General features: G+C 41.8%; 1 protein-coding gene across 3 annotated transcripts in view; it reads left to right on the top strand.

Moving 5' to 3' along the window:
- ABCC5 (ATP binding cassette subfamily C member 5) overlaps positions 1-23,145 on the top strand; it is a 207,397-nt gene extending 184,252 nt beyond the window's left edge. For all 3 annotated transcript variants that reach the window (XM_073626551.1, XM_073626552.1, XM_073626553.1), the window contains 3 exons: positions 6,881-6,994; positions 12,967-13,131; positions 22,623-23,145. In XM_073626551.1, the coding sequence (XP_073482652.1) occupies positions 6,881-6,994; positions 12,967-13,131; positions 22,623-22,724 (381 nt within the window). In that variant the 3' untranslated portion in view covers positions 22,725-23,145. The remainder of the gene's footprint in view (positions 1-6,880; positions 6,995-12,966; positions 13,132-22,622) is intronic.
- Positions 23,146-23,347: the final 202 nt, after the last annotated feature.

Genomic DNA, 23,347 nt, shown 5'->3' with positions numbered 1-23,347 from the left:
TGACCATGCCATTTTTTGCGATACGACACTGCGTCGCTTTAACTGACAATTGCGCGGTCGTGTGACGCTATTCCCAAACAGAATTTAAATCCTTTTCTGATATCGCCCGCTGGCCATGCGCATTGGGTCTCCCGCCGTTCAGCGGGCGTGCGCCTGTTATTGCTCTTAAAGGACCCACCTTACATATACGGCGATTCCTCAGTCTCGCTCTGATTGGGTTGGTTTGAAGGAATCGGTTTTCTGCCATCACTTCAAATGTACAAGAGACCTTTTTGGTCCTTATGATTTACGTACTACTCCATATCTGGAGAATTAGAATGCTTTCTTCAGCCTTGCTCTTTCAGAGCCCTTACAGCTATTTGAGGTATTCCTCTATGCATAATTGAAGAACCCTGAGGAATCCTGGACCCCACCTGAGCGCTTGTTGGATTGCTGTCAGATCGTTCGTACAGCAGATTCGACCGTCGCTGACAGATTTTTTTTTTTTTTCATTCAACCTGTTGGGTTGAATGGAAGAAAACTCAGCGTGTACCAGGCTTTACAGTGAAAAATACACTTGTCACTTGTTCTCCAGAGGAACCAGAAAAGGATGTCCCCTGTCTCCACTTCGGTTTGCCCTAGCAGTGGAACCTCTTGCAATTGCAATAGGGCAAACAGGCTATGATAGTATTACACAGGTGTCCTAGGGAAGATATAATTGAATTGTATGCAGATGATGATCTCTTTCTAGGAGACACCGTTATTCGCTGATGGCCCTTATGCAACTGATTTCCCAATTTGGCGCTTTTTCTGATTTCTGTATCAACTGGGATAAATCAGTACTGCTTCCTTTAGAACCACTTCAAAACCCACGTCCTCCTGCAGCATCTCAAATTACAGTGGTAGATACCTTCACGTATTATTTAGGTGCAGTGCTTTTCTGGAATAGACAAGAATTTTTTAACCTAAATTGACTCCTCTCCTAGATAGGTTTAAAAATGTGCCATTTGGTCCAGATTGCCTTTAACGGTAATAGGCTGAGCTAATTTGATTAATATGGTCCCCCCCCCCCCATTATTATATGTTCTACATAATTCACTCATGTGGATAAAACTAAAATGGTATAAGAGGATTGACTTTTTATTCTGAGACTTAATATAAAAGAAAAAATGTCTGCAAGTAAAACTCTCAATGTTACAATTGACTAAAGATGCAGGAGGACTAGCTTTATTTCATGCTAAGATGTATATTACAGCATCACAATTGCAAATGCTTCTGGGCTGGGATAAAGAAAATTGGAAAAACCATATATACGAGGGGTACTGTTAAAACAATTTACTATCCTCTCATGGCTCAGCCAGAATCCAATATTCTGAGAAAATATATACACAATCCCATATTGCTGCTAGACCAGATATGGCACGCTATGAAAGTCGGTATGGGTTATGAGGTCACTACTCAATAAAAACCAATATGACACAACCTAACTTATGAAGAATTGAACAAGTTGATAGGATTTGATGTGTGGTGTGCCAAAGTTGTCAAATGTATATGGCAACTTTTATGTGAAGGTCATTTTTTTTTTTTCAAATTGTTCATAACACTCAGGAATAAAGTTTGCCTACCAGAATTTTTTTTTTCAATATCCACAATTATGACATGCCTTTCATGTGCAATCTCGTACTCGTGACCCTGCATTGCCATCCACATGTAAAACTACTAACGCAGAGCGACTCCAAAAAGGGTCATATCACTCAACTTTACAGGTTATTTCATGGTAAGGTGCAGGAGAGTATCAGGGTACCAGCTAAAGAGAGGTGGGACAAGAATCAGGGCCTATTTTGGAAGAGTTTGGAGAGACTTATCTACACTTAAACTGGTATCCTTTTCACCCTCGCATACACTTGCACAATTGTTTTTTATATAGAACATACTATACTCCTAAGAGATGCTATCAGTGGAATTGTAGGGATTCTCCAAACCACCCCAAATGTCATTGTGGACCGGCAGACTTTATACACATGATGTGGTGGTGCCTGAAACTCCACAGGTACTGGCATGTAATTTTTGAATGTGATTAACCTGTTTTTTTCACACCAGTCTTTCGCCTGACTTGAATATTTGTTTATTAAGCATTTTAGATAAGGAAGTTATATACTCCCATTATCATATTGCTGTTCCAGGCACGCAAGCTCGTTGCTCAAAATTGGTATTTTTTTAACCCACTGGCAATTGAAGTAGATAAACCAGGTTAATTATACCTTAACTAGAGGAAAGTTGACATTTCAGCATAGAAATAGCTATACCTTGTCCCTCTAATTTTGAGAAAACTTGAAACAGTTTCTTTCTTATTAATGGGTTGGGAAGCTCTACTGGCTGTATTGTGTTTTTTTTTTTTTTTGTATTTGCAGTATCTCAAATAGACAACAAATAGGTAAATAATCGGGGGCCGGGTCCAAAAACAATGGGCCCGGCGTTGCACATGTGGTCATAACAGCGTATACTTATTGATAGGTAGTGCTCAGTGCGTCACACTAGGGTGTCTTAAATATATTTATGTAGATGGTCAAGGCACATGTGCTGCAATGAATGGAACAGTGAGTTAGACTCAAATACAACATATAATATTTGGTGAAATAAGGTAACTTAGCTTGGAGTTTTCCAGGTAGTGTAGCGAGGGTTAGTACTTCCCCTGGGTCTAACAATCCCAGGGATGGGGGCAGTATGAAAGCAGGATATGAACCAGGATATGCATCATATCTGAAAGGTGCATCCCATCACTGGGTTTTCAAGGAGTGACTAAAAAGAGGGGGGATGTAAGGCTGGGGAGGCTAGCTCGTATGTGCCACCTGCTGTATATATGCGTCAGTGTACACAAAGTGGTTCCAGGGTCGCCAGGTCTCTCGGGAGGTCTCCTCCCGGTTGTGCAGGGTAGCTGTGAGATCTTCCATGTCTCTCAGTTCATTCACCTTGGAGAACCAGAGATTTTGACGGGAGGGTTTCCGATCTCCAACAAAGGTGATACATGCCCTGGCCGCATTTAGCAGTTGGATTGTAAGAGAAGTGTTATATTTCCTGATCGGTCTGTCCGAGAGATGAAGAAGGCAGGCCTCCGGGTTCCCTTCCAGGTCGACATTGGTCAGGTGCTTGACTGTGCAGATCACTTTGTGCCAGAATGGGGCAAGTTTGGGACAATCCCAGAAGATATGCAGCATCGTCCCTTCAGCACCTCCGCAGAGCCAACAGACACTGGGGACCTGCGGGAGTAAACGTTGCAAAGTGGTAGGCACATTGTACCATCTGGTCAAGATTTTGTAACCTGTCTCCTGGATCCTTGGCTATGGAGGACTTCTGGGAGAATCGAAGGATGTTCTCTTTCTTAGAGTCCGTAAACTGGGTGCCCAAGTCTGATTCCCATTTGGTTAGGAAGGTTGGGGTATATCCATCCACTGGCCGAATCAGAGATGCATATATTATTGAGAGGCAGTGGCGGACACAGATGTTCCGTAAGTTAGCGAGCTGGCTATATTGTTTAAGCCAGAGGTACTTGCATTTGCCACACAACTGTCTGTATAATTACTAGCAAAATGGTACTATGAACAATGACTAGGCTTACACTTAAATATTTTATACCATGCTATAACAGGTCAATACTTTCCACAGGTCTGTTTGTCAGAGTACACAGGTGTTGATGTACGTTGTAGGTATATTAATTTCTTGACACTTGGAATGTTATAAGAGTGATTCGATACCAGTGTTCGTTAACCACAACTGTCGTGACGTTTATGGAATTTTTTTTTTTTGATCATATTAGTTTTTATTGTATTTTTATAACAACTTTACAACTCTTACAAAAAAAGTGAGAAAAAAAATGGAAAAGCATATTCTGTATCCAAAGAGCACCTGACTCAGATTTAAGCTGGCCATACACCATACAATTTTCTTATTCAATTTTCTTTAGATTTACCTTCAACTATGTAGTAGAAGGGCCTGCCTGATTGCATACACATTGAAAGGGTTTAGGCTTCACCTCATATTATATGGTTTTGGTAAATCTAAAGGAAAGTTGAACAGGAAAATTGAATAGTGTATGGCCAGCCTTAGTCTCTTCTGACCTACCCTTAAAGTCTCATTAAGGATATCCCAGGACGACAATGTGTTCACTTGCTTCAGTGTAAGAAGTCTAAGGAAAGGTTGAGTCCCAATGCTTATTTTTCACCTTCTGCAGTGCATGCATGCAGACCCTCTACGTGGGTCCTTGAGTAGTTTGCCCTACAAGCATCCCGATGCAGTGAGCGCCCCCTTGGGTTTACAAACTAATACCTTGCCTTTGGTCGTCTCTCCAGCTGCTCACCATCTATTCCTCTGTGCCAGTGTATTAATCAATAGATCTTTCCAATCCCCTCTTGGGATTTCCTGGCCCTAGGGGTTCCTGCTCTAGCTCTAGCTCCTTCATCTAGAGCTGTGTCCTACCCTAACCGCTACTCTCTCCTTTGGAGTAATTCTCTATTTTTGGGGGATATAAGGCCAAAAGGGGTTCCCTGTATCCATCTGTGTTGTCATCCATAGGAGGGCCCGCTCACATGCCCAGTCAGATATTACCACCATTGGCTGTTCTCCAACCTATCAGGTCTCGCTGTGCTTGGAGGCCCTAGACATCTACTATTCCTCAGGGTGTTGGCACCAGTTTCTGCCCTAGACCTCCTGTGGAAAAAACTGTCACCGTGGACCCAGGTAGACAGTTTGCTGGTGGGCTTAATGCCTGCTAGATTCGGAGGTGTCTAGTTTCACCAGGTATCAGTGCTGAACAATGCCCACCACCTATTTGTGACGTTAGTCAGCATTGGTGTGTGGTAGCAGGGTCCTCAGCAGGTTTATCTTCATGCTCCCTGCCATTTCTTGTCTCTTATTGGAGCATCGAGTGTTGAGGGAACCCCTCTTCTGGGTATAACCTGAGTGAGATTGCCAGCACACAGCCACAGATCCATCACAAACGTTTATTAATTAAAAAGGCATACATCAAGAAACAATATGGCTAATGCGTTTCAGCCTATGTATCACCTAATTTTTCTCCCCATTTTTTAAAGGCCTACTTCAGCCCTACTCTGCTTTTGCAGATCTAGTTCATGTACAAACTGATATGTCTGTCTTTTCATCTTTGTGCAGCTGATAAGGTTGTCTTTCCCCATCTCTGGGGGGTTGTTCTTATTGGAAAAATGCTGTATCCTATGCTACATTTTGGTCTTCCAAAAGAGGTGGTCTCCTCTCCATCGCTGGATCCCTCTTTACACAGGTCTGCTTCAGATAACATTGAGCATGTAGGTACTTCTGTGTCCTCACCAACACTGAGGAACAGGAGTCCCTTTTCTGATGAGGGAGGTAGCTTGGGTGCTCCAGATGTCTTCTCCCAATCGAGTACACCTCCTTAGCAGCTCTGACGTTCCTGGCTGTAAACACTTTGGTTCACCTGGGGTAAGAGGTACAAATTAGGTGCTTCTTAGACTATGGCTTATGCTCTGGTTCCACAGAGTTCTTCTTGCAAGCCCCTAGCTACACCTCTGAGTGTTATGGAGCTTGTTTCAGATCTATCCTCGGTGAACTACTTTAGTGCTCTCCTATCTTGCCACGCTGGAGCTATATGGTCTAGCTTCCACACCTGCCCTACCCTTGTGAATCTGCCTCTCGCGCACCCTACTACTTTAGTCAGGTTAACTTTATGGGTTCAAACTTTTTGAGTTCCCAAGTGGTCCCAGGAGTCACTTCAAACCTCTTGTCTGTTATGTTGTGATACCACATGAGTTTGTCTGGCCAGGCAACCACCTTTTTTTTTTTTTTCCGAAGAGTTCCATCTCTTCAACCCTAAGGGTTAAGAGTACAATGCCTTAGCATGTAGACTGGATGGTCTTTTTTTTTTTTTGGACCTTTTTTTTTCTTTGTCCTAGGTTTCCCCTTGTGAACTGTTCCCTAGCATTTTCTATTGACTACTTTTCTTTTCTACTCGGGAATGTGTTGTTTCATCAGCTCTGGTGGGGTTTGGTTGCTTTTTGGTTAGCTTTTCATTGGTTCAGTACTGCCTTTGATCTTTGATATCCTGGTTTTGAGCATGGAGTTGATTCTCGGTGTCGTCTCTTTGGTTGTGTTGGCTGGTTCACCTATTTAGCAGGGGGCCCCACCTCATCTGGGTTCTGATTTTGGGCATTGGTTCTTCACGCAGCTCTTTGGCTGTAGGCAGTCCCCACTCCTCTTCATGGGACCTGTTAGAGGTTGTTGCTCTGTTTCAAACTCCAAGCTGGCTTTCATGTGTTTTGCACTAAAGCGAGGCTTCCGTCTAGCCACTCTGCCATAAAGCCCAGATTTGTGGAGGGCTGCAGTGATGGTTGTCCTTCTGGATCTTTGTCCCATCTCCACACAGGATCTCTGGAGCTCAGTCAGAGTGACCCTCGGTTTCTTGGTCACCTCTATTACTAAGGTCCTTCTCTCGCATTTTATAGAGGGGGCGTGTGCCTTTCCAGATCATGTCTAATCAGTGTAATTTACCACAGGTGCACTCCAATCAAGGTGTAGAAACATCTCAGGAACAATTAAGAGAAATGGGAGGCACCTGAGCTAAATTGCAAGTGTTGTTGCAAAGGGTCTGAATGCTTATGCCAAATTAATTTTTCTGTTTTTGCTTTTTCATAAATTTGTAACCATTTCTAAAATTCAGTATTTACTTTGTGATTATAAGGTATTGAGTGCTGATTAATGTGAGAAAAAATTTATTTAAACAACTGTAGTATCAGGCTGCAACATAACAAAAAAATTAAGGGTGTCTGAATACTTTATGAATGCACTGTATGTGTGTGTATATATGTACATAAATACACACCAATTTTTTCTTTGCTTGATTATTCTTTATTAGGTGAGTCAGCTACCTTGTAAACTTGAAACTGAAGTTTTTGAGAATGGGGAGAACTTTTCAGTAGGAGAGCGCCAGTTGCTGTGCATTGCACGGGCTTTGTTAAGGCGATGTAAGGTAAGTGCACACTGATAATATATAAATATTCTGATTTATATCCTATGGTTAGTATAAAAACAAGAAAAGAAGTAAAATTGCTTTGTATTTGCGCTGAATCTCCTACCATATTGTATCAAAATTTTGGCAGTGAGATCTTGCGCATTCAGCCTGGCTTCACACTTGAGAGGTGCGGGAAACCACATGTGATTCGGACAGGAATCGCACCGCATTCCTATTCAAATCACATGCCATTTTTTGCTGTGCAATTTGAGCCCATTCATTTTGTATGGCTCAAATTGCACCGCACCGCACAAAAAAAGGCTTTATTTTTTGCCGCACCCGAATCAGTTTACATGGGTGTTCACACCCATGAGGTCCGATTCTGGCAATCGCACTGCATTTTGTGAACTGTTTTGGGTTGTCCTTAATTTAAAATTGACACCCGCAACAGATCACATTAACACGGTGCGATTTCAGTGCTGTGTGTGAAACGCAGCTAATCCTGTGCATTTCCCACACCGCATATATGTGAACCGAGGCTTACTGTAGGGGCTGTACATCTGGCAGCACGAGTGACAGATACACTGTGTGCGAGGGGATATGCACACAATATTGTGCATACATGAGACAAATTGCCTATGTCATAGCTTGAGGGGGACCTGTGAAAGCCTGTTGCGGAGGCTGTTACACTCTGGTTACCTTCTTACCACCCCAGACTGCTTCGTTATTGCCCCCCCTATTAACCCTCTAGCCACCTACTGGCCTTCCAACACTCAACTTCTAACCCACTTTTTTTTTTTTTTTTTATCCAGAAAAATATTTTATTGTGTTTCCAATACAAAAGTACAGAAAAAAAGGGAAAAAAAGAAAACAAAAGACAATTCAATCAGTACACACAGTACAGAAAGGGATATAATATACAAACACTGGTACACATAAGAAATAGATTTGTAGCATCCGTAAATATGGGTGAAGAGTTTTCCTGACATACCACTGTCCAAGGTTATAGCAGTATGTACTCAAAGAAAGCATACATCTGATTAACACAACATTTTTATTTATTTTTTTAATTAAAAAGATAATTTAAATGAACTAACAACCTTTCAATGGGAAGGTAAACCAAGTAATAAAATACCGCAACAGTGACCCTAGGGTCTACAGAGTTCTCTTTGGAAACCGAACAGTGAAAAGTTACCATAAACCAGTAATATAACACTGATTAGGCTAAATGCCAATGACTGCATACAATGAACGTATTCAGTTATTGCAGCACCAAGAGTATGAAGAATTAGACCTGCAGAAGTCTGAACAAGACTAATTGGGATGGTTCTAGACCCGGGGTGTCTAGCCATGGTTGCCATATTTTATAAAATTTGCTAGCAGCATTTCTATGTTGATATGTTAGTTTTTCTTTAACAAGGATGACATTTACTTGTTCAATCCACTGTTTCGTTGTTGGAGTGTGCAGTGATGACCATAATCGAGCAAATTGTTTGCCAGCAGTGTATAATAGTCTGAGTACCACAACGTTTTTGTCGGGGGGGTAAAAATTTCCTCATCCACCACGCCTAGCAAACAAATTACAGAATGTAACGGAACAGTGGTTTGATACACTGATGAAATTATATTGGTCACATTTTTCCAGTATCTGAAAAGTTTTGGGCAACGCCACAGCAAATGGATAATATCTCCATCAGCTCCATTACATTTGGGGCATAATGGTGATTTTCTGCTTTCCCACCTGTGAAGTAGCGCTGGGTTACGGCAAGTGCTATGCAAAATGAACAACTGTGACAGTCTGTATGAAGGAGAGACTGAAACTTGTGGCATAGGTTTTAGGCAAAGATCCCATTCTTCATCCTCAATCTCACCTAGACCTTGTTCCCACCTGTGTCTACAGGGTAGTCTAGCCGCATTCTGTGTCTGTATGGATAAAGTATTATAAATCTGTGAAATCATTCCCTTTTTATCCTGTGCAGCTAGAATATTGCTTATTAAGGGGTGTTCGTTGAGCGCCAACCTAGAATGCCACTCCTGAGTCTGCAGAGCATGTCGAAGCTGGAGAAATCTGTAGAATTGCTGTCTTGGCAGCAAAAATTCCCTCTGCAAGTCTAAAAAGGACTTTAAAGTGGCCTGATTATAAATCTGTGAAAGGTATTGAATACCCAAATTTTCCCAGGGTTGGAATCCCGCTAGTTTACCCAGCTCCGTATAACAAGAATTGCGCCACAGTGGTGTAATTGATAGGAAACCTGTTGCACCCAAGGTATGTTTGGCAGAGGCCCAGAGCTTTTTAAGTAGTAGCATGGTGGGTGTTGAGGCAGGAAGATGTGGTAATCCGGCCTCCAAATAGGAGATAGCTGGGTAGGTTGGCAAGTCATGAAATGGCAAATTACGAATTGGATCTGTCTGGTCCCCCTCCCCCCAATCCCCTAAATGCTGACGCTGGGAGGCCAGGAAATAAAGTCTGGCGTTAAGAACTGCAAGGCCGCCTTGATCTTTACTGTATTGTAGTGTAGATTCTGGCTATCTTCTTCTTTATCCAAGTAAGGCTTTTAAATAGGGAGTCAATACGTGTAAACCATCTACCAGGAATCTATTGCGGGGAATTGTGAATTATGTAAAGTAGCTGGGGTGCCCATACCATTTTAATAAGGTTTACTTTGCCTGTGACCGAGAGTGGGCTGTACATTTATCTTGCAATTTATTAATAGGGAGTTTCTAACCCACTTTACTACACCACCCCCTGTTGGTCATCCACCAACTCTTCATTTAAATACAGCTGAACCCACACACTTCTCAACTGAATGCCAGATCTGGTCTGTTTCCTTTACGTGTAAGCTGCATGCACCCTTTGATCATTTTAGTACACAAGCATGTAAATTAACTGCTATTGGTCAAAGAGTTTATTTGTAAGGTAATAAGTATTTATTGAAACCGTGTTAGTGTCTCATTTTCTTTAAATTAAGGGTCCATGGACAGTATGCGTCAAGTGCACATAAATGCACCTGCGCTGATGTGTTGGTATGCTGTGTTGTGCTGAAATATATATATATTTTTTTCCCCTTCACTTTTTAAACTTCACTAAGCCTTATTCGTAAAGGAAACTTCAACTGATTGTTTTGACTCTTGCTTTTGTGTTGCATTATGCTTTCATGCGTTTACCTGCAATTGCACTGGAAAAAAAAGTAGGGTATGTTCTACTTCTACTTTTTTTTTTTTTTTTTCAGCACAGGTGAACGCACATTAATGCAACACACTGATGTGAACTGCTCCTATTGAAATACATAGATTTTTTTTTCAGTGTGTATGTTTGTATTGTATTTCAATGTATATTGCATTGGTAAACGCATGCCAGCCCATCTGGTGTGAATGGACCCTAAATCTGTTTTGAATTGATTTTTGTATGTCCAGGCATTTGAAAACACAGTTGACATATATTTGCCAAAAATGATTTGAGATTTTATACAGGATTTTTTTTTGCGATATGAAAACCGTATACTCAGGTGGACAGCACCATCTCTGCAACAGCTTAAGTGCGACCTTCCTGCACCCCTGATCATTGAGTGAGCTTTGTCTCGCTACTGATTTTCTCCCTGTTTACTCACCCCTTGAAGCTCCCGTAAACAACTTCTCTGTTTGCAGAGCATGAAAACCTATTCTAATGGTGGCATGGTCACAAACAAAGCTGCATCCTCCACTGGCGCAAACATTGTTAATACAAAGACAAAACATGTAAAGTTTTATAGGAGTTAAAGCACACCATAATCTAAGGAACACAGATGGTATCCTGTCTTGGTTTAACAGCTTCCCCTATAGTAAAATGATGGCTGGCAGAAGCAATTTGTTCTGGGAACGTCATATGACATCCTCCCAGAACACCTCACGCAGCCTGTCACAGGCTACTTCCACCTGACACAGCCGTTGACTGATCACTGCACCGGTCCGCTGCCAGTGTCATGTGATCACTTTGACCAATCACAGCAGATCACATGACAATTGTAAACAATGGATGGCTTCCTTTCATGCCATCCATCGTATACAATGGTGTTTGCTAGCTGTGATTGGTCGCAGTGATCCCATGGTACAGACGGGGCAAATCACAGCCCATCTGTATCATGTGATTAGCTTTGACTAATCACAACAAGACACTGAACAGTTCCATTCAGTAAAAATGGTTGCTTATACCAATGAAATTTATTTGTATAAGCAATCATAATTTTTAAAAAAATCCTGATAACTTCCCCAGAGTAGTACAGTGTTAAGTTTTTACTTTTTCCCACTCATTTTCGGATACGCAAACTAAATATATTTTTTATAGGTTTTTTTTTTTTTTTTTTTTTGTCTTCTCTTGTTTTGTGATTGTCTACTGAGTACTACTTTTATTTTGTACAGTATGTTTTTTACATGTTCGAAATAAACTAAAACTAAAAATGGTAACACTGTATTGCTCTGGTCACAGTGTGTCTGTAATTTCAAAACTGAAATTTTTTATTTTTTTTTTTGCTTACTGACACCAGTCTATCCCTGATCACCGCCACACGTTATATGATAACACTGTACTTGTAAATTGTATAATTTCTTTACTGTAAATTTTATAATTTCTTCATTTTCTAAATAATTGCGACAAAAAAATTACAAATTCCCAAAACTTGCAATGCCTCTTACTAAAATACCTTGGACTTTCTACTTTCCAAAAAGGGGTAATTTGGGGGATATTTGTACTGTCCTGGCATTTGGCATTTTTGGGCCTCAAATGATAGGGTGTCAGTACATCAGGACTGATCAATGTTATATGTGTGTGTGTGTATATATGTGTATGTATGTGTATATGTATGTATGTATGTGTGTGTGTGTGTATATATATATATATGTATATGTGTGTGTGTATATGTGTATATATATATATATATATATATATATATATATATATATATATATATATATATATATATATATTCATAGTTTGTAAACTCTATAACTTTCCTACAGACTAAGGGCTCTTTCACATCGTTCCGCCGATCCCCGCTGAGCAGGAAGATGACAGGTGTGCAGCGACGGACCTGTCAGAGCGCCGCTCTCCCCTATGGGGGATCGGGTGATGACGGACCGTAGAGTCCGTTGTCACCCGATCCAATCCGAAAACGGATGGAAAAGTAGGTTTTTCCTCCGTTACACTTTTTCGGATCGGAGCAGGTCGGATGTCAGCGGACATGTCACCGCTGACATCCGACGCTCCATAGACCTCCATGGAGTGTCCGTTCAGGTCCGCCTAAAAAACTGACAGGCGGACCTGAATGGACAGTCTGTGTGAAAGAGGCCTAAAACACTGATTTGGGTTATTTCACTAAATGTAGCAGAATACATTTTGACCTCAATTTACGAAGAAAGATTATTTGAAAATTTTATAACAAAAACGAAGAAACTTGTTTTTTTTTTCCCCAAAATTTTCTCTCTTTTTCGTTTTATTTAGCAAAAAAAAAAAAAAAAAAAAAACCCCAATGGTGATTACCACCAAAAGAAAGCTGTATTTGTGCGAAAGAAATTACAAAAAATATTTCTTTTAAGTGCAGTGCTGCATGTCTGCGTAATTGTCGTCATTCAAATTGTGACAGTGCTGAAAGCTGAAAATTGGCCTGGGTAGGAAAGGGGTAAAAGTGCAATGCATTGAAGTGCTTAATTATTTGAGTGAAGGTTCCACAGCAAAAAGCGTGAATGTGATGCCTACTACAGTGATTTCCAGCATTCATGGGGACTGGCCAGGTATGACACATGCATACATACTTTGGTCCAACCTGGACCAATGTAGTACTGCAAAAATATGCATACCTAAACTTTAGCTATAAGTTCTGATGCAGAGAACTACCTTCAAAAGTTATATTGGGTGGAAAAAGTGCTGTTCAGAAGGACAATATGGCTGCTGGGTTTTACTGTATTTTTTTATTCTGAAATAACATATGTTTTATATGTGTGTTTGTTTTTATTTTTAGATACTAATTCTTGATGAAGCCACAGCTGCTATGGACACAGAGACTGACCTTTTGATCCAGGAAACTATTAGAGAGGCCTTTTCAGACTGCACAATGTTGACTATTGCTCACCGACTCCACACTGTACTTGGGTCCGACCGTATAATGGTGCTAACACAAGGACAGGTGAGTGTAGAACATCTGTGATGCTAATACAAAGCAACTTTGTAATTCAGCTCTGATGAAAGAAGCCATATCCTGGTTTAGGTCAGCTTTCCCCAGATCTAGAGGTTTTGTTTTGTGACATATTACCATTAAATCAAATGTATCTGTTCTCCTGTTAAATAGGAGATACCCCAACATTTCTGCTTTGTACATCCTCATTAACAGTCATGGTGATGTATAGTTCATAATCCGTGAGATCCTTTAAAGCATCCATCTAAACACCTGCCACTGCTCTGAAGGGTCCATAACCACTGCCAACTAACAGGAAGTTTTATTGCAATAAATATCCCATAGAAACCCATACAAAATATTTCAATGTCATCCTGGTATTTTTATTTGAAAGAGAAGCAAAATGATACCCCAGCTCCACTGCCAGTATGATGATCTATGAACTGTGATCCGGTGCTCTAGCCAGGACGTTCAGGCCCCAAAATGCAGTACTTGAATCAGAAAAGGGCTGGCGACTCGGATCATGATTAGTGGGATGTCAGTGTTCTATAAGTGCAAATAAAAATGAATCCGAAAAGGGCTGGTGACTCAGATGCTCTTGAATAAAAGCTTTGAAGGCTTCTTAGCCGAAACGCGTCAGCGTAGCCTGTACCCATGTAACCCAATAAAGGACTTTTATTCAAGAGCATTTGAGTCGCCAGCCCTTTTCGGATTCATTTTTATTTGCACTTATAGAACACTGAAATCCCACTAATCATGATCCGTCATAATAGGTTGCTATATTGAACATAAGGTTATAAGTCAGACCTGTGCAGAAAGCCTGGACAGATCATGTACGGTTATAATTTAAGACTTTTATATTGATGCAATGGGCAATATTATGGGGTCTGGAGAGTGGAAAAACTGGTGCAGCTGTGCATGGTAACTTTTGCACACTCCAGTTTTAGTAAATCAATTCCTATATGTGCTAAAATTAGCCAGTGATATGGATTTTGATCACCCCCAGGGTTAAATATACTGCAAAGCATTTCTAAATTACAGGTACTAATTCGTTTAGGGTAAGGTCAGACTATCAAAAGGTAATGTATCGCCCTGTAATATCTGGGTTACAGTGTCTGGTCATAGATCTGCCATCATGTTGTGTGCCCATCATATTTATAACATTGGCTGGAAATCCAGCCATACGGCTAAATGTACAGTTAACATATAATCATGACATCATTTATTTGGGCAAATATGTCATTGGTCACAGTAACTCTTATAATTGGTATAACTGTGCTTTACCGTGTAACCAAATAGGTCACACTGCTGTTCACTGTTGCAGCATTTTTTTTTTACCCCCCCAACACCCATCATGCACATGGGCTTTTAAAGAGCATAACACTAGCTAGGTCTTCCTGACGCTACCTAGATACCACCCCCTTCCAGAATTGTTTCTTGATTTTTAGCACACAGGGTAATCCACCAATGAGCAATAAAAGAAATGTAGGCATTTTTTTATCCTGTTTAGTTTTAAAAAATGTATGCATTTAGATGTTTTTGAAGCTTATTTTATACTTGATTTTTATTTTATTTTTTTTAGTACATCAGTTTGGGCCATTTTTATTAATTTTTTTTTTTTTAATTACTACATAAAAAGACTAGAGAATTCATTTTTATAATCGTCTGGCGCTCTTCTTGAACATTAGAATTTGTTTACACTTGCTTCAAAATGTGGCATTGGACATGCGTTTTTGAATGCCAGTCAAAGCGCCTGTCACTAAATAAAATGGTTAGCTGACTGTTCTGTTTACATGCTGTTTGCTTTGCTTCAAAAATTATACCCTGTGTCACTTTCTTGGTGCTTCAAAGCATCTCCAAAGCCTCCGTAGAAGTCTATAATAAAGCTCGCTTACAGAATCTGAAGCTTTTGATGGGCTTTTATTCAGCGTTGGCTTCACTTTGTTTTGGAGGTATTGCAAGTATGAGATATCCCAGGATGCACTGGGAAACAAGCAGACTGGAAAAACATCCTCAGCAGTCACTTGTGAATCGTGTATATATTCTGGAAGTGTCTGGTGCAGACATCACATCTGGTGTGCAGCATGGAGCAGCAGGAAGGTGAAGGGGGTTCGTACTGGAGTGGAGCAACTACAGTAGCAGACGGCACATGTGGTATGCAACATGGGAACGCTATAGCACAAGGTGAGCTGGGACCAGCAGGGGATCAGAAGAGCTGGAGGACCAGAGCAGTAGAAACTGAGATGTCACACAGGAGGATCAGCAAACCAGAGGGTCAGCAGAGCTGGGGGTTATTACTGATTGGGACATCAGCAAAGCTTGGGGGTAATACTGAGCAGGAGATCTGCTGAACGAGGGTACTAATAAGCTGGGGATCTGCTGAACGAGGATACTAATAAACTGAGGATCTGCTGAGCGAGGGTACTAATAAGCTGGGGATCTGTTGAATGGGGGTACTACTGAGCCGGGGTTCTACTGGGGCCTTTTAAAACACACACAGGGCAATTGCCAAGATTTTTTAAAGCTTCAAAAAAAAGCATCACTGAAGCATCAAAAACACATTTAAAAAAAAGCCTGTTGGGGGGCGTGGCCTAACACAGCATGGAGTAGGACGTGTGAATTCAGAGCTCCATCCATTACTCCTTTTCTCCATTAATCCTTGACTTCTGGTACTGCACTGCTGGTTGGATCACCTTCCTGGGACATTTGTGACACCTCAGGCTCCTTTCTGGACCGTCTAGACACACGGAGGCCCGAACAGAGCGGCGATCTCCCGCACGGCTGAAAGAAACTAAACGAGTCCGCGGCTTCGGCCTACAATTGTAGGCCGCGGCCATCTTGGTACACCTCTACTCCAGCCCTGCCTTGAGATAACTGCAAAACAAAGGTACTTAGCTGCTTGAAAACTTCTCAGGGAAGCGGGACAGCACTACTCCTTAAATTCATAGCCCACCTGGCCAGTAGTGACCCTGGGAAAACCGGTGCTAATACCCGGCCTAGACGGCGGCCCAGGCCTACATGTGGTGACCGGCGGCCATTTTGGCACACCTGCTCCATCTGCCTGTGCTGTGAAAAGGAGTTGTGGCCCTGTTATCTTCTTTTAACAGCTTTAACAACTTCCACTGAGGTCCCTCTTACCCTGTGAGCTACAGGCTCAGATTGCCAGCACTTCAGGAGGTGGGGTGGCACCAAATACACCTGCTTTGCAAGAACAGCTCCTGTCCCTGGACACCCTGTGGGTTTATAGGTCCCTGGACAGTAATTTTCTCTAACCCACAAGCAAGGCAGTTTGTCACCTTAAGTTTGGAGGCTGTCTGGGTGTCACCTAGGACCCTTACGGTATGTCACCAACCAAAGCACAAAAAGCAGCGGCAGCAAAACTTGATCAGTACCGCCGACAAGAAAAGGAGGACATGGAGGAGGATGGAACCACTGAGAAGGCTGTGGCGGGAGAACGAACTGCGGGAGATACCGACAAACTCCTTGAAGCAATCGCATTCTGTAGAACTTCTCTCACAGCACAAATTGAGGAAGTTAAGATGGATATTTCCTTTGTCAGACAGGACTTTCAAAAACTTAGAGAAAGAGTGAAAGAAACTGAGACCAGATTGGGTGAGGTGGAGGATGCTATTCCACCCCTACAAACATCCTCCGACCGCGTACAAAGGCAAATACAGCAACTCCTTATAAAGCAAGACGATATGGAGAATAGGCTGAGAAGATGTAATATACGCCTGATAGGCCTGCCAGAGGGATCTGAGGGTAAAGACACTACCACATTTTTGGAACAACTCCTGATTACTGCCTATGGGAGAGAAGCCTTCACCCCTATGTTTGCGGTGGAACGGGCACATCGTATGCCAGCAAGACCCCCCCCCCCGCAGGGAGCTCCTCCTCGCACGTTCATAGCCAAACTCCTTAATTATAAGGACCGGGATACTGCTTTAAGAATGGCAAGGGAGAAAGGCAATATCCCAGTAGGAAACGCTAAAGTGGCCATTTTTCCAGATTTCTCGGCAGAGGTGCAACGTCGTCGGCAGAGTTTTACGGAGGCCAAGCGCAAGCTACGAAATCTGCAATACAAGTATTCCATGCTTTTCCCAGCCCGCCTTAGAGCATGAAGGCCATGCGGTTTTCTTTGAGGATCCAGAGGAGGTGATCTCTTGGTTGGAACGACGAGCTAATCCTCAACAAGCGGACTGATTACATCCTACTATTAACGTGGTTGCGACCAAGAATTGTTCTTAACCAGCGAGAGTTTAAAGCACAAATCCTGGATAATCACAGTACAAGAGTCCAAGTACCTTCCGGGGCTCCAGAGAGAAGGAAGAGTCCTACAGTCAACATGCACCGTGCAGCGAGACTTTGCCCCATACAGTTCTGGGAAACAGCACCATGAACATTGGAACATTCTCCGGCACATAGTCGTAGCAACCAAATGGAAACAAGAAGATCGAGAGATCACACTGCACTTTTTGCAAGTGATATGGCTGATATCACTTATTCTTTTTAGTATCCGGAGACTCAATCAATTGTTCTACATTCCATTGATTGCCAAGAAGGTAGAATGTTTCCCAGCTCACAACCAGTTAAGGGATTATGCCCACACAAGTTTGGGTCAGTGTAGGGCAGGGAGGGGGGGTAGAGGTTCAAATGTTTGTGGTTCGGTTAAACTTAGAAGTGCATATTTACTATAGAAAACAGGTAATGTTACATGTGCCAGATCTATGGAAACGTACATATATGTCGTGTGTTATGCGATTGAGGCAGCTATGCCTGAAAGTTGGAAACCAGTGTGCCTTTTACATAGGATGCAAATTGTTTTATATAAATACTTTATTATTGATTAAAAAGTTGTGCCTATGGCATCTTTAAAGTTCCTTACATGGAATGTGAGGGGCCTGCGTGAGAAGTTTAAGCGCGCAGCAGTCTTCGCATTCCTGAAGAGGCAACATGCTGATATAGTGGCACTTGTGGAAACACATATTGGGGGAACTGTTCAGATGGCGCTCCGCAGGCCTTGGGTTGGGTGGGCGTATCATTCTACCCACACATCCCACTCCAGGGGAGTTTCTGTATTAATAGCCAAATCGGTACATTTTGAATTGTGTGAGTTAACCACTGACCCGCAATGCCGTTATGTCTTTATCCATGCCAAAGTATATGGAGAACCTTTGCTTATATTGGCTTTCTATGTGCCACCTCCATTTAATATTTCCATAGTCAAGGAGGGTATATCATTCATGACCCATCACCCAAGTATAGCAGCGGTCTAGCTGGGAGACTTCAATGTCACTTTAAATCCGTCTCTAGACAGGTTACAACTGGCATCAACGGCTCATAATACTCCCACTGAAACTAAATTCTCTCAACTTATCTCCGCCTTCCATTTAATTGATACATGGCGATACAAGTTCCCACAGGGTAGGTCATATTCATGCTTCTCGTCCTCTCATGGCTCCATGTCCCGTATAGATTTTATACTTATCTCCCGCAGATTGACTCCAAGGCTATCGGAGGTAATGTTTTGCCCTAGAATACTTTCGGACCATAGTCCTTATTGGATTACATTAGGTATTCCAGTAGCAAAGCCACCACGAACATGGCGTTTAAACCCATTTTGGCTCTCTCTTCTACCAGAAGATGGTGAGCTCATAGAGAAATGGAGAATGTACTTTGTGGAAAATGATGAGTCAGCATCACCATCCGCAGTTTGGGATTCTTTCAAGCTATTCGCTAGGCATACATTGATAACTGCTATCAACAAAATCAAGATGGACTCCTCCGGCGCCCTCGGTAAGGCGCTGGAGGACTTGTCCTCTGCTGAAAGAGTGTATGCCAACACCCCGACTTGCGTAAATGCAGATCACTACAGACTAGAGAGGTTAACCAGTTACAGTACCAGAAAGCCAGACAAAAAATGTTCTTCTCCAAACAGAAAATGTTTGAACATGGGGAAAAGGCAGGCAAACTGTTGGCATATTTGGTACATAGTGAGGATAGACCCCCGGTGGTTATCACATTACATGGCCCCGGAGGGCAAAAAGTCACAGACCCACCCACAGTAACCTCAATGTTTAGGGATTTCTTTGCTGACTTATACACGACGACACCCCCCACCAAGACCCACTCTGTCTCTTTTCCTTGAAAAGGTGACTTTCCCACAGCTAACGGAAGAACAGATAGAATTACTAGAAGCACCACTTACTATAGACGAAATATCAACCGCTATAGCTAGCTTTGCTAGGTCCAAATCTCCCAGTTCTGATGGACTCCCAATTGAGTTCTATTCCCAATTTAGTGAAATACTAATTCCTAAACTATTAAAATTATATAACCATCTCTTTGAAACTGGGACTCTGCCCCCATCTATGACAGAGGCCACAATAGTCCTCATCCCTAAACCCGGCAAAGATCTGGGATTCCCAGAATCTTATCGTCCAATATCACTTTTACAGGTCGCTATCAAAATACTAGCCAAAGTACTATCTATTAGGCTCAATCAGGTAATATTAACATTAATACACGCAGATCAAGCTGGCTTCATGCCTGGACGCAACACCTCGTTTAACCTCCGGAAACTATACATTAACTTACAGGCTACTCATGAGGAAGTTGGTTCACGGGTAGTTGTGACCCTAGACGCGGCGAAAGCCTTCGACTCGGTAGAGTGGAGGTATCTCTGGAGATGCTTGGAGGGCTATGGATTTGGCCCAAAATTTATTAAATGGGTCCAACTATTATACCAGGCGCCTAGGGCCAGAGTGGTGGCTAATGGGTGGTCGTCTCAGTTGTTTGACCTCAGTAGAGGCACGAGACAGGGCTGCCCCTTGTCCCCATTGTTATATGCCCTGGCGGCTGAACCTTTGGCAATATCCATTCAAGCAAACCCAGAGATTAGGGGACTTGGAATGGGCTCTCTGACTGAAAAAATTAGCATGTATGCAGATGACACGCTATTATACCTGGCAGACTCGGGGCCCATCATTATGCAATGCACTCAGCACAATAGAACAATTTGGAATATTTTCAGGACTGAAAATCAATTGGGGCAAATCTCAAATTTTACCAATTGACAGCTTTCAACCCCCAGAATCCCAAACCAGACTCCCGCTTCAGAGAGTAGATGTTATTAAATATCTGGGGATCCACATAACCAGATCCCCTGTGGACTATGTATCCCTGAATATAACTCCTCTCATCTCCTTAGTTAAAAATAAAATACGGGTCTGGTCCAAATTGCCTTTTAGGAGTCTGGGGTCGTATAAATTTAATCAAAATGATCCTACTACCCAAAATACTTTGTTTTATGGCACACCCCCGTTTACCCTTAAAGCATTTTAAATCTCTAGAGTCCCACCTAAAGTCATTTGTGTGGGGTAATAATAGGCACAAATTAGCATGGCAAGCTCCCAAAAATCCAACTGATCTGGGCGGCACTGCTCTACCCGATTTTAACTTATACTATATCGCAGCACAGCTGTCCCAGCTTTTCCATCTAGACAAGACTGACAGCGAAAGATTTCTCACGCTCCTATGTCCAAAATGGGCGCAGTACACCAGAGACCCGATATATGCAATAGCGGCGGATTTGGGTGGGATGGAACTAGGAGAAAGAAGACACACCATGCTATACCACTATAGGAAAATATGGAATCTAGCAGCTTCTAGACTTGACATTTCGCAGTTCAATGACTACACGCCATTATGGCATAACAAAAATCTTCAGGAATTTACTAAAATACAAGACTCATTCATATGGTCCATGCAGGGAGTATTTTACCTGCACCATATATTAAAAGATGGACAGCTTAAAACCTTTGACATACTTAAAGAATTCACAATCCAGGACCAGATGTTCTTCAGATTCCTACAAATTCGTCATGCGCTACAATCACAATTCCCTGACTCTTACCCTAGTCCTGCACCTAATGTTCTTATAGCTATAATTAAGAGCACAGACTCTCATAAATTGATCTCAGCTTTTTATAACTTGCTTTTAACCCCTGTAGCTACTAAAATAGCATATGGCTTGAAACCAAGATGGGAGAGAGAGGTGGGTCCGGTGGAGGACGAGGAGTGGGGTGAGGCATTGGAGGCTTGCAAAACAGTATCTCCTAAACTTTCAGATCGATTAACACAGCTCTACATTCTCCACAGGGCATATCTTACACCCCTCAGATTGGCAAGATATATAAGAGTACACAAACCACCACGTGTCAGATGTGTGGGAGAGAGACAGGCACTTTTTTTCATGTACTCTGGACATGCCCTAAGATAAAAGGCTTTTGGGAACAAATTGTGGCATTTTTACATGATATAATGGGCTCACCTCTAGCTCTGGACCCTAAACAGTGCCTCTTGGGTATAGTTCCAGACACAATTGACAAATATACAAAAACTATTCTATACGAAACTCTTTTTGCAGCAAGAAAGGTTATTGCCAAAAAATGGATGAGGCAGGAGTCTCCTAAAGTAGTGGAATGGAAGGTGGAAATAAATAACACATTACCCTATAAGAAATGTATATATATTAACAGAGGTTGCCCGACCAAGTACAACAAGATCTGGGATAGATGGCTTCAAGAATCTTCTACCTGTGTCTAATGTAATCCTATGACCACAGAGTGATTTTATAGTTATAAGAACGGATAGACAGTCTATAAAAGCCAAATGAATATACCGTGAATATCATTACACGTCAGATATGTTTGCACTTAATGTTATTTTTGTTTAAGATGTGATAATTGTCATACTGTTACAGCGTCAACATGTTAATGTAACCATTGTATATATGCACAAACTGTTTAATAAAACCTTGTTTGATTTAAAAAAAATAAATAAATCCTGTTGAAGCGGCAGGCGCTTTAATGTGTGTGAAAGTCGAAGCAAGTGTAAATGAGCCCTTAAAGTCATTGTAAAGTCTCATTTAAAAACAACAAAAAAAAAAAAAAACATGTTCTACTTACCTCCTTTGTGCAGTTGGTTTTGCACAGAGCAGCCTGGAACCTCCTCTTCTCGGGTCCCTCTTTGCTGCTCATGGCCCCTCCCTTCTGTCGAGTGCCCCCACAGCAAGCAGCTTGCTATGGGGCACCTGAGCCGAGCCATAGCTCCTTGTTTCCATTCAGACACGGAGCCCCGACCCCTCTCTCCCCTGATTGGCTAACTGACTTTGACAGCTGCGGGAACCGATGGCGCTGCTGCTGTGTCTCAGCCAATCAGGAGGAGGGTCCCAGGCAGCTAAGACACTTGTGGACATCGCTGGAGTGAGAGGAGGCTCAGGTAAGTAATGGGGGGGGGGGGGGAGGTGCACTGGGGAGGCTGCTTCAGTTTTTTATCTTAACGATAAAAAAACATCTGCCTTTACAACTCCTTTAAGGTATGAAGCATGGTTCTTATTTTTCTTTAGTATAGCTAGTTTCACCTTCATCATGTGTTTAACTAATGAGGTAAAATACAGTATATAGCCTTGTTTTCTAATGTACTGAAATTGGTTTTTGCAGGTAACGGAGTTTGACACACCATCTGCCTTGCTGTCCAATGAGAACACTCGATTCTTCTCAATGTTTGCTGCAGCAGAGAATAAGACTACCGTTAAGGGTTAAAGGGCTTAATTACTAGCGTATCAGTTGCCTCACCTAGTGGGGCTGTACGCTGCTTCTCATTCCCTGCCTGTGGCAGGCACACTCCTCCTATTTTTTTCCGTGTCTGACAGGAATATTTTGCCTTTCCTTTCTGTTCTAGTTTTTATTTTTTAGCACAAATCAATTTCAGGATTTAGGTTTTTTAACTGTTTTGAAGATATTCATGTTCTATTATATTTATTCCCATTACAAAAGGTTACAAAAATGTGTTTTCGTTAAGAAATGCACTGAAAAAAATAAAAAATGGTTCAGGCAACCATAGTTCTGTATGTAGCCGGCTTAGAATGGAGCTTTCTACATGCATCTGTATATAGCTATATTTACTGTGAAGATGTAAGCTGGTTTATTTTATATTAAAATGAGCACTGGGTTAACTAAAAAAGTGTGCTTGTTCGTTATTCTGGTAAAATTTCTGTTTTACACCTATTATACACTTTGTTAAAAACAAATAAAAATGATCAGTATGAGTGAGAAATGAATAAGCTTACCTTTACAGAAATGTTAGTCAATATCTGTGGACAAAACTGTTACATTGTCATTTATCCCTCTTGGTCTTTCTTGTTTAATCCATAACCTTTTCATGG

This window comes from Aquarana catesbeiana, linkage group LG04 (assembly GCF_042186555.1).
Source record: "Aquarana catesbeiana isolate 2022-GZ linkage group LG04, ASM4218655v1, whole genome shotgun sequence".
NCBI lineage: Eukaryota > Metazoa > Chordata > Amphibia > Anura > Ranidae > Aquarana > Aquarana catesbeiana.
This window is presented reverse-complemented; position numbering and strand designations above follow the sequence as displayed.